The sequence below is a fragment of the Lemur catta genome, chromosome 9 (assembly GCF_020740605.2).
Source record: "Lemur catta isolate mLemCat1 chromosome 9, mLemCat1.pri, whole genome shotgun sequence".
NCBI classification, from domain to species: domain Eukaryota; kingdom Metazoa; phylum Chordata; class Mammalia; order Primates; family Lemuridae; genus Lemur; species Lemur catta.
The window spans coordinates 84084908-84097403 of record NC_059136.1 but is presented as its reverse complement, the minus strand read 5'-3'; the positions used below and the strand labels follow the sequence as shown (position 1 = coordinate 84097403).

Below are 12496 nucleotides of genomic sequence, written 5' to 3'. Positions count from 1 at the left end.
CATGACAAAGTATGTATACTGCATTTTGAGGCTTATTGTATGCATATAGAGCTGTATATATGTGTACATATGTGTGTATATTTATGATTTTTAAAATTGCTATGATTGAAATTAGCTAGCATATAAACTTTAAAAAGAAGTTTAAAATTCATTTAAAATTATTATATGACACAAGCTGTTCTTTTAAAATATTAATGTAGCAATTATTGTTATTTGAGATGTTAGATTTCATAGTCAGCTAATGATCTTGGTTTCTGTACATTGAAACAGTAGCCACAGGCACTCAGTCACGTGCTCATTTGTCTGGCTCTGATTTTCACTGTGTGATTTCCAAAGGAAGTTTGAACGCACAGGCTGGTGCCAGGCAAGGCTTCATAGAGGAGGTGGGTGCACTTCAAAAGGGGAATAAAAGCCCATGAGACAAAGAGTGAAGTAGCTTGATAGGTATTCACAGGACAACCAGGATAGCAGCAGGCAAAGAAAGAATGGTGGGAACACATTAGAACGTAGTGGAAAATGGCATTGGTTACATAGAGTGAGGTCAGTCTAAGAAGAGTCTTTAAAGCAAAGTCTACATATTTTAATTTTTATTTATTCATTTATTTGAGACAGAGTCTCACTCTGTTGCCCTGGGTAAAGTGCAGTGGCGTCATCACAGCTCACTGCAACCTCAAGCTACCGAGCTCAAGCCATCCTCCTGCCTCAGCCTCCCCAAGTAGCTGGTACTACGGGTGTGTGCCAGGACACCTGGCTAATTTTTCTATTTTTGGTAGAGACAGGGTCTCACTCTTGCTCAGGCTGGTCTTGAACTCTTGGCCTCAGGCAATCTTCTCACCTCCGCCTCCCAGAGTGCTAGGATTACAGGCCTGAGCTACTGTGCGGAGCCCAAGGTCTACCTGTTTTGACTTAATTCAATAGTAGGGCACTGAAGACTTTTGAGCTAAGAAGTGGCCCGATGAGAAGTATTTAAGGAACAGCCAGCAGGATGTGAAGAGGGCAGCGATCATAATCAAGTAATCCAGGAAGGGAAGGGAGGGAGACCCAGGTTCCAGAGGTGGCTGGCCCCGGGCACACACCTGTGCAGTGCCGGGAGCATTACCCTGATGATTTTGGCACATGAACTTGTGCTCCCATGTGCTCTGTGGTAGAAATACACTATGTTGATTTTAAAGTAAGTGCAGTGTTTCTGACTGTAGGCTGCATGTGGCTGGCGTGGTTCTCTTTATCTAGAGTTATGGTCAAAGGGTAAGAACACTAGTGGGAATGTGGGGTCTTTTAAACTGCAGTGCAAGGTTTGCTTAGGTAATCGTGCCTGACTGGGGCAGAGAGGAGACAGTCTGAAAAGCTTGTGCTTGTTTGAGATACTGGTCTTGCGAGGTGACAAGTCGAGGGGAAGGAGAAGAGTTGTAAACATGTACAATTTGAAATTTTTTCCCACCAGTTTATCATAGTTTCTCAGTTGCTTATTTTAATAGACATTAAGGAGGGATTGTACTATAATTATGAAGTAATACTTTTTATTCTCCCACTAATGTCCATTAATACTTATCTGACATGAATTATGAGGTTCTATTAATACTACTTTGTACAGGATGTGAACATGTATTAAATACATAAAGGTAAGAAAAGTACAAAAATTCCTTTTAAAATGGATTGTAATTTATGGTGGAAAAACATGCTCTGCCAGTTGGAATCTCTATATTATCAGAAATTGTTATTGATTATTCTTGGGATTATGACACATATGTAAAATACAGACTAATGTCCAATACAATTCTGTTCTGACTCAGATATAACCTGGAAGTTTTAAAGACCCTGCAACTACACGGCACCATTTGATAGTACATTTTGGGGATTATTCGTCTGACCATAGATGATGTGTGGTTATTTTGGAGCTAATGAAAAAGACTTTGGGAACTGGATTATGGGAGAACGAGGGCCAAGCACGTCTGTTTCTACTCAAAACTTACTAAATAAAATAAGTCATCTGAGAAAAAAAAAAAAAACAACAACAAAGTGCCACAACGTCATTTTTCAGACCACTTTTAACTTTCTGTGGCTTACCTCCTGTATGCTGGCCTTTGCTGCTTAATGACTTTCAGGGCTGACAAATGAAAAGAGTCACTTTAATTGGTGCAGATGCTGACTCAGGCTTCTGTCACATGTTTTCCCATCTTGGAATCTTTGCTTTGCAGGGACTGTCATGCCAGTAAAGGTCGCTTGCAAGTTATGTCACTATTCTTTACCTACTGTTAGGGAGAGAGCTGCCGTACAGGGTTTGCTGTTGACATTTTCAAACCCAGCATGACACTTTAGCCAAATTTATGGTGAAGTATTGAAAAAGACAATTAAGTGCCAATTTATCCTCAAAGAAAAATTTTTGTGAGTTCCCCTTCATGCTAGATGTATGGAATGAAGTGATATTAAAGAGTATACGTTTCAGCCGTGTGCAATGATAATGGTTTCGTGTTTGTACATATCCATTTATTGCGACTTAGGTAAATATACACTTTGTGTGTTCCATTGACCCATTCTCGTTCTGATCGTGCAGCTCATTAAGTAATACAGAATTTCTGTGGGGTGTAGACTGTCTCTGAAAGCTACTTATAGAATATTATTTCAAAAGAACATTAGAAAAACAAAATGAATCAGACACCTTGAATGTTTGATTATTGAGAAGCAAATTCCTTGAACGGCATCCTTTTATTGCTTTAGAAACTCTGACAATATTTTTGGGCATAGAGCAATAAATGTTAATTAGTTTGTGGTATTTAATTTCATGTAGTGTATTAATGTTGTGAGTTAGAAATGTTCCATTATTGAATGCTGACTGCATCCAGTATATAAACATTTTTAAAATTTTTTATGTTTCAATATACATATATAAAGCAAAGATATTTTGAATAATTCAGTCGTTTGGGGACATCTGTGAATTGAATGATTATGTTGACATAATCATTGTATGTTACTTTTTGTTATAAATTTGCCTTTACCCATTAATTTCCAGCTGATTTCCATAGCAGTGGGCACATTGTTGTTAATGGATGGAAGATACATAACACAGCAAAAAATAAATGGTTTGTTTGTATGGCAAAAACACCTGAAGAGAAGCATGAATGGTTTGAAGCTATTTTGAAAGAAAGAGAACGGCGGAAAGGTGGGTGTATGAATTGGGCACTATTATTCACTATTATTCTTTGTGAAGGTTCTAACTTAGTGTGAGAGCAGATGATGGGAAAAAGTTACGAGGAAGGGGAAAGATGTATGATGTTCACTTTGATTTACTATGTGATGTGAGCCTCGTATTAAAATATTTTTTGAATACTTATTGTTGCTAAAATAAAAAAAAACCTTATATAGTTAGCAAAATAATTATATTATGGCTGGCAGTGTCTTTTAAATAGTTGCACTTGCTTTAAAATTTGTTCAATTTTCTTTGCACTTTATTCTTGCCATTTCTAAAGCAGCATAACAAAACTTTTCTTTAATAGACAAGCTTCAATAATATAACGTAGTGTCGTTGGGCCTCTAGTTGTTCTTTGTACATTTAACAGTACACTGAAAATTCCTAGACCAACATGTTAGTTTTCTAATTATAGATTAACACATTTGGATATATACTAACTTCTTAAAATTGTTAGCATTGAATGTAGAATAATGCAACCCAATTAGTTGCTTGTTCATATGAGGAGGACTAGCTCAAATTTTCTTTATGTTTTTAGAAAAATTTACAAAAGGTATTTCGTCTGGCAATATTCAGTTGTGTGAAATTTATCTGCAACAAGGCACATTTCTGTAATTCTGCTTGGAAATAGAAATGCTTGTGTTTCTAGTGATTACTTTACCAATTGACTTCTTAATTAAGAAGCATGACACTGTGGATTTCTTTTCCCAGAGATCTAGGAATAAAACACCTCATTGGTAATGAAATTTTGGAACACAAAGAGCCCTTTCTTCTATCTTCAGATGTTTTCCCCTGAAGAATATATACAGTGTCTACCTTGATTAAAATATTCATAACACACATTAGTAGAAGAATTTCCAAAGCATTTTCAAATACTCCTTTGATTGATCTTGGATGCAGAAGCAGGTAGAAATTTTTAAAACAAAAGTTGTGAATACGTAACCTACTCTTTTAAGTTTTGTTGAATCCAGTAATCAATTCAGATAGCAAAGCAAACAACTTAAACGGTGACTCAAATTTTTTGTCAAGTTGAAAATCTTTTCTTTTCTTTTTTTTTTTTTCTCTTTTTTTGAGACAGAGTCTCTCTCTGTTGCCTTGGCTAGAGTGCCGTGGCATTATCTTAGCTCACTGCAACCTCAAACTCTTGGGCTCAAGCAATCCCCTCCCGAAGTGCTAGGATTACAAGCATGAGCCACCGGCCTGAACTTGACTGTGACCCACCCAAAACAAAAATCTGAAAGCAAAAAACAAAAACAAAAAAAAAACCCATAAACAACAGAAAAAAGTTGTCCATTCTATAAAGCTGTTTATGGTATTTATCTTTGTCATGCTCTATTCTTAAGGCATTATTCACTTTGTAGACAAATGTTAGTGGCCCCTGCATTGTAAAAAATAAAATTTTAGAGACTCAAAGTAGTTCAAATATTTCTTCTTCCTTTGCAGTAGTTCCTTGTCAGTCCTGATTAAGTGCTGGTCTTCCCAGGGTTTCAGCTTGGTGCTGTTCGTCTCTTAACTAGATTCGTAGCCTGCCTTGTCTATTCCCACCGGATTAACTTCCCCTTCTACACTGCCAGTTTCTCAGTCTTATGTCCAGCCTTGTCCTCCCCACTGAGCCGCACACCCATGCGTTCAGCGGAACCCAGGCCTCCCACCTGAGCGTCCACACGCAGCACACCACTACCAGCTGGGCTCCTGGTTACTTGGGCACCTGTGCCCAACAAGCCTCCCCTCTCCGTTCAGTTACTCTCATCAGAAGCTGGGAGGCATCCTGATTTCTTCTCTCTCCTTCATGCCACTTTTCACCAGTTGCCAAGTCCTATCAATACCATCTCCAAGCCATTTTTCAACTTCATCTTCTTTGCCCTATAGCCTCCACTCTTATTTGCAGGAACTTGAACTTGCTTAACATTTGCAGTTTTCTTCTAATGGTCTCCCTCTTTTTAAACCTTTCCCCCTTCAGTTTGTTCCCCACACTGTCCTCCGAGCTTTGTTTCTAAAGCAACACAACTTTCTTTTGTGCACTACCCTACCCTTCTCCTCCTACTGGTTAAAACACTTAGATGTTTCCCTGATACCTAAGGAATGGAAGTAAGTTGAAACTACAGCGTGAGCAAAGATGCTGCCTAAACTGCCCAGCACCTCTCCTGTCTCCTCATCTAAAGCCCAGGGCTTCAGGGCTCTGTGTCGCTTCAAATTAGTTAGCCCTTGTAAACACCCTCTCTTTCTCTAGAAATACCTATTCATACTTGTGCATTTAAGACATAGCCCTTCTGTGAAAACATTCTTAACATTTCTCAAGGAGAGGTGAGGTACACTGAATATGCCTCTGTTGTATCACAACTTTTCCCCTGGGGCTCTCTCCAGGGCTTCTCTGTCCAGTGCTGCTGATACAACCCTGCACACAGGTGCCTGGCCCAGGGGTCCATGGAGGCTGGGCCCTCACTGCTTTTCTTACTCCACTGGCCTTCATTATGCCTTTGGGGCACGAGTTGCACAGAGGTGCCATAGCCTTGGGAATCTTGCCTTGATGGTCTCCCTAGTTACCCTGAGCTTCTTAAAAACCAGGGCCCCATCTTATAGAGCTTGAATCCACAATCCCCAGCACATGGCAGACATGCAATAAATGCTTGTTTAGTGAAGGCATGAACAAATAAATGAAGAGACTTTTTCACTTACCTGTCCTTTCTCTCATTTTTCATAGGCTTAAAATTAGGAATGGAGCAAGACACCTGGGTGATGATCTCCGAACAGGGTGAAAAACTTTATAAAATGATGTGCAAACAAGGAAATCTGATCAAAGACAGAAAAAGAAAACTGACTACGTTCCCTAAATGCTTTCTTGGAAGGTAGGGTTGACAGTCTGGGTGCATGCCTGTGTTTCTTTCGTGTTCTGTCTTTTGTGTCAACTTCCCTTTAATTAGTTGTTTTTCTTGTAAAAATATTCCCCTAAGCATTTTTGAATACTTGTTTACAGTTGACATTTCCTGGGCCACAGCAGGATGAGGGAAAGGACAGAGAGCCAGGATCATGACCAGGAGACTTGAGGCATCCGCCTGAGACAGAGTGGGGGCAGAACTTCGCCCCAACCCCGCTGACATACCTCTCGTGCTTGCTAACCACAAGACCTTGCACCACCCAGCTGGGCTATCTGAAGAAGCTAAGATAAACATTTCCCTGTAAATCTTACCCAAGGCAGTTGACTCTACCACCAGCACGCATAAGACCAGGAGAATGACATGACCCCTTGCCTCCTTAGACCACTAAGCCCCCCAAGGAGGGGCTTTTCTGCCATTTGTTAATCACACCATGTGTGTTAACAGGATTTCCTATTACACCTGTGCACCCTACACCCCACCTGCACATGTAACGGTGCTCCCTTACCTCATGAATTTTTCTATTGCCCTCCTAAAAACACCACGAAGCCCTACCCTCAAGGAGCCAGCCAGAGAACTCTTCCTCCTATGCTGTCTTCCTTGTGCTCTAGCATAAGACCCAGTAAGCCTTGTCTGGGGAAGCTCTTGGCCTCGTGTCAATTTCTATTGCCTGGGAGCCCAAGAACCTGCAGTTGGTAACACTTTCATTCATTCATGATTTCCACAATTTCTGATATGCCGGGATCCCAGGGCAAAGTGGAGATTGGGGCCAGGTAGGGAGTGGCTGGCAGGTGGCCTGTGGGGGACAGGATGACTGGTTTGGCACAGACATGGGCACAGGGCCTGAAAGTCAGGGAAGATGAGTGAGCTGAGGACACATAGTCTAAACTACTGGGAAATGCTCAATTTAAACAGCTGGGCTCAGGATGGGATGTATGGAGGAAGATTCTGAAAAGTGGGCCATGCGAGGGCAGGCACAGATCACTGGGCACGAGGTCGCCCTGGTTTTCAGCACAGGGCAGATTGCGGGTTTGTTGTTTGGTGTCTGCAGACGGTGTTAAGTGGGATTCCCTGGCTGGTCTAATCAGTGCAGGGCCGAAAGGAAGGCTAGCTGCCTTTGGGCAGCTCTTCTGAGGCCAGGCTCTGTGCTGGCTTCTGTACATGATTTGTAATACTTGAATACATACCTAGGAGGTGAGTAACTTTATACTTTTTAAAGATGCAGACACTGTGGCTCATGGAGCTCAACAATTTTGTTTGGTTAGTGAATGCCGATGTCAATTCTGTGAAATAGACTGGAGTAGTAGTTCAAAGTCCAGACTACAATCAAACGCTCTCTCTTTAATTCCTGGTGCTACCACCAGTTTGTTGTGTGATTTAGGAAAGTTAAGTTTCTGTTTCCTCTGGAAACATGGAGATGATCGTAGTGTTTACATGTAGTGCCCCCACTAGGTTGTCTTTTTAACTAGCTCTGGGGACACGTAACATACCCACAGGCCACCACTACCCCCAAAACAACCAAGTCAGAAATATACAGGCCAGGAAACCCTCTGCCTGTGAGGCAGTGACTGGATCTCTTCGTCGGTGGGCGTGGTCCTCACAGCTGCAGGTGAGCTCTGCTGTTGTGGGCAGGTGCCTCCCCCAAAGTGATAGCTCTTGTGCAAGGAAAAGTGCAGGTGTGAGTACACCTTGCCATAGAAGCCCCATGCAGCAAACAGACAGTATCTCGGTAACAACTCCATAGGTAGAACCTCCAGAGTCCTCGCTGGGACTTGCTCACTTTCAAAAGTCACTTCAAGCTGTGGCTTCCCACCAGGTTTTTAGATGTGTACAGTTTATCCCTCAAAGGTCATTTTCACCATGGCAGTGCTGCCTAGTTACAGCTGACATCCCACCCTCATCAGGTGTCTAGGGAAACACAGCTAGAAAGTTAGCCAGTGTCCAGTTTGTCTCGTTTGAAGGAGATGGGTTTCGCTAACTCTTTCCCCACACTGTCTCATGTGGTTATAGTCCTGGTTAGTTGTATGGTACATAAAGCAGCTCCAGGAGCACCTGGTAGGTCCGAGAGACTCAGTGAATGTTAGCTGTGTTTATCATGGCCTTTTCCAGAACAGCGCACTGCCGCTGTCTGACAGCCCAGGTTTGAGGTTATTTCTGAGTGAATCGTGATCCTTCAGCAGAGTGTTGATGGAGTCTCCCTGTTACCTGAGTATGTTCCATGATAAAGCCACCCATTAACTTCCTTTCTATCCCTCCCACTCCCTTTTTGAAAAACCACCAATTCATAGCAATATGTAAATTGGCTCCTCCCCTCATTTTAATTTGGTTAAATTAATGCAATTTTCAAGAATCTGGTGTCATCAGAATGGAGAATTATGCTTTAGCTACATATCGGCCATCCCAACCCACTTGTCAACTGCTGATGTTTATTTAGTAAGAGCTCATGATGTGCTAGGTGCTGTGCTGAGTTCCTCACATCCCTCATCTCCTGTAATCCTCTGTCAGTTACGCCCTTGACTTTCTTATTATTATCTCTGTGTTATCGATGAATACACTGAGGTTTAGAGAGCTAAAGTTACTAACACAAGGTCACACAGTAGTAGAAGCAGAAAACAGGATTTACATCCAGGCAGTCTCATTGCAAAGTACTTGGTCTTAACTGCTGTACTTTATTGTACCTTTTGTTTTCCTTCTTTTCGATCGTTCTTATTTACTAAAAGAATAAAAAATATTTTAGCAACTTTTTCTGCCTTAAAGTGTATTTTTTAGGCTAGACAATTGACTTTTAGCATTTTAAATCCCTTGATTATTTGACTTTTGCCATTTTTGTTGCTTTTGGTTTTGAAATAAACGGAAAAATAATTTCCTGATGCTTTCCACAGCCGTGTTTCTCTGGCCAAAACCCCAAAATCAGTCTAAAATAAATTCATTTGTTTATGTAAAAGTACAAATGTTAGATTTTTAAAACATGAGCACGATAACATTTTTTATTTGTAAAATGTCTCTGTGTCTGGTGTTCTCTTAATGATACCACATGACCATTTTTTAAAAATCGCTACATAGCTGAGTCTCTCCTAAGTGACACAGAGCATCATCCTTATTATCTGTGATGCCTGAGGCTGCCCTGCAGTGGTGAAAGATGTGAGCTGTAATCCTCGGTGGCCTTCACAGCCCCAGCACAGGTGTGTGCAGACAGTTCTGATGGATGGTTCTGCGCTGGAGGACTCCTTAGGGAGGACAGTTTAGGTACAATAATGAATTTACCAAGTGATTTTAAAATTTCAAAACAAGGCAGTAAAATTGTTCTATGTCTTTTGGTGTGTATTAATTTTCTATTGGGGCATACCAAATTAGCACGTACTTAGCTGCTTAAAACAACATCCATTCATTAGCTCACTTGCAGTCAGGAGTCCAGGCAAACTGAATTGGGTTCCCTCGTAGGATCTCACAATGCCAAAATCAGGGTGTCGGCCAGACTGGGCTCTTATCTTGAGACTCTGGGGAAAGGTTCACTTACAAGAGCATTCATGTCGTTGGCTGCATTCAGCTCCTCGAGGTTGCAAGAATGAGGTCCCTGTTTCCTTGCTGACTGGCAGCCCAGGGCTGCTCTCAGCTTCTGCAGGCTGCATTCCTTGGTACAGGGCCCTCTTCATCTTCAGAGCTAGCAGAGGAACACTGAATCCTCCTCATGCTTTTAATTTCTGTGACTTCCTCTCGTGCCACCAGCCTGAGAAAACTCTGCTTCAAAGGGCTCAACTGATTGGGTCAGGCCCACTAGGATAATTTCTATACTTTTAAGTCAGCTGACTTGGGATTTTAATTATATATACAAAATCCCTTCACAGAAGTGCCTAGATGAGTATTTAATTGAAAAGCCAAGGATGGGAATCTTGGTGGGAGTGGGAGGGTTGTGAGAAGATTTCTTTAGAGTTCTGCCTACTACATGGTACATGAAGGTTTTTTTTTTCCCTGCTGGATTTTCAAACCCACTGGTTCTCTGTGCCCGGGAAGCCACCTTAAAGACAGTTTAACTCTTTATATTTAATAATACCATGACTATATTAAATAGTCATCATTACTCTATCCAGTTCTGACTTTTAGTTCTTTTTAGGATCTGTTGCATTTCCTTTAGTCCCAAATTTGTCTTTATGTAGATAGTAGCCTTAAATTAAAGCTACTCTAAAGTTTTTATTTTGTCTTTATTAGAGGCCTCAACAAGTTGAAGAGTTTAAATACAGCTTAGGAAAGTCTGAATGTGTAGCTGTGTGTTTTTTAAAATAGAGTCCAATTTAAATGTCTGTGAGCCTTATATAAAAGAAAAATATCTGCTGAAATGTATTGCAAATATTCCTTTATATTGTGAGATTTCCTTCATAGTTGCTTCTTGACTGCATGGTACAGATAGACTTCCCGGGGGGGAAAAAGTAAGCATTTAACTTTTTCATTGCCTTTCTGTTGCAGTGAATTTGTGTCATGGCTGTTGGAAATTGGAGAGATTCACAGGCCTGAGGAAGGTGTTCACTTGGGACAAGCATTATTAGAAAATGGGATCATTCACCATGGTGATTACATTATTCATTACCTATTTTAACCTATTTATTCACGATTTTCATTATTTAATTCCAGTGATCAGTTGAATTTATAATTTTCCGCTTTATAGGATTCTTATGCTTTTTTTCAACATTTTCAGTACCGAGTACGCATGGCACAGTGTTTCAGGGAGCTTTCTTATCTGCGTGACTGAGATAGTTCAGGAGGAGCCGGTTAGAGAGAGATGAGGAAGGATTTGCTGTGGATGGTGTATGTGACATTCCGGGGGAGTGTCCAGCAAGCAGTTGAAAATTGGGTGTTTCTGAGTGGAAATAAACCTACTCAATGCATTTTTTTCTATTCTCTCACTCAACAAAAATCAACACAGAATGATTCAGTGACCAAATGTTTGTGGGCTTTCCCCACACACCAAGCAAGCAGTCGGTTCTGCAGCAGACACTAGCTGGGTGGGTAACCTCCAATTCAGTTCTGACTCGATCTGAGTCATGAGTCAGCTCCGGGCCTTCCGACTGACTGGCTTCAGTTGGGGTTCCCATGAGCCCTCTTCGGGTTCAGTTACTTTGCTAGAGCAGCTCACAGAACTCAGGGAAACATGTTTACTGGCTTATTATTATATAAAGGACATTACAAAGGTTACAGATGAAGAGATGTATAGGGCAAGGCATGTGGGAAGGGCACACCACCCTCCAGGAACCTCCACGTGTTCAGCAATCTGGAAGCTCTCTGAACCTTGTCCTTTTGGGTTTTTATGGAGACTTCCTTAATAGGAATGATTGAGTAAAGCACTGGCCATTGGTGGTCAACTTAACCTTCAGCCCTCTCTCCCCTCTTGGAGATTGGGGGTGGAGCTGAAAGTCCCAACCTGTAATCCTGCCTCGGTCTTCCTGGTGACCAGCCACACCCTGAAGCGGTCTAGGGGCTGCCAGTGATCAGTCAACTCATTAGCATGCAAAAAGACGTCCCTTTGGAGTTTCTAAGGATTTTAGGAGTTGTATGTCACAAAACCAGGGTCAAATACCAAATGTATATTTCACAGGATCACAGGTGTGAAGTTCAGGATAGAAATAGGATGAGAGACATATTAGGGAATCATTTCAAGAGAGTACCAGATCCCTGAGAACATTGACAAGAAACAAACAAAAAAACAAGAAAGCAGTGATAATGAAACTAAAGATAAAAGCTTGAAGAATTTCCTATGTAAAATGTGGGGAAGGAGAAGACAACAGGGAATTATTAATAAATGTGGATATTTGGCTATGGTATCTTAATGTGCATTTCCTTTCTTAAATACAGTGGTGCACAAACAAACCAGATCTTTCCAATGTTTCCTTATTACTCTGGGTACCACCTATGTGATGGTACCGCCATCGACCCAGCTAGAAATCACCTTTGATACCTTTCTCTCCCTCATGCCATCAAGCCCTGTGAACTCTACCACCCAGATGAGTCCCTCATTAGACCACTTCTCTCCCTTCCAGGATCCTCACCTTCTTCCCAGTCCATCATCTCTCCCTTGTTTCCGCTTTTGTGCCCCACCCCCACAGTACACCCTCCAGGTAACAGCTAAAGAGATCTTTAAAGCAGGTATAAGATCGAAGCATTCCCCTGTTTACAGTCATCTCATGGCTTCCCATCAAACTTACAGAAAAGTTCAGACCTCTTACCATGGCCTAAACCTCTTAGCATGATCTATTAGGCGCTAAGTGGTAGGGTCTCTGACTTCCTCTTAGAGCTTGGCTTGCAGCCTTGAACCTAACTTGTTACACTGAGGCCACCCTGGCCTTCTGTCTCTTCCTTCAACACTGCAAGGTGACTTCCTATTTAGGTTCTTAGCTTTTGCTGTTCTCATTAATTGTTTATTAATTCCTAATATATGCCAGGAAACCTT

The 12496-nt window shown here is 41.4% G+C and overlaps 1 protein-coding gene across 3 annotated transcripts in view; it reads left to right on the top strand.

Annotated features, from left to right (window-relative positions):
* The window catches only part of PREX2 (phosphatidylinositol-3,4,5-trisphosphate dependent Rac exchange factor 2), a 274675-nt gene that overhangs the window by 97781 nt on the left and 164398 nt on the right, over positions 1-12496 (top strand). For all 3 annotated transcript variants that reach the window (XM_045560617.1, XM_045560618.1, XM_045560619.1), the window contains exons 9-11: positions 3008-3157; positions 5886-6030; positions 10519-10619. In XM_045560617.1, coding sequence (XP_045416573.1) covers positions 3008-3157; positions 5886-6030; positions 10519-10619 — 396 coding nt within the window. The remainder of the gene's footprint in view (positions 1-3007; positions 3158-5885; positions 6031-10518; positions 10620-12496) is intronic.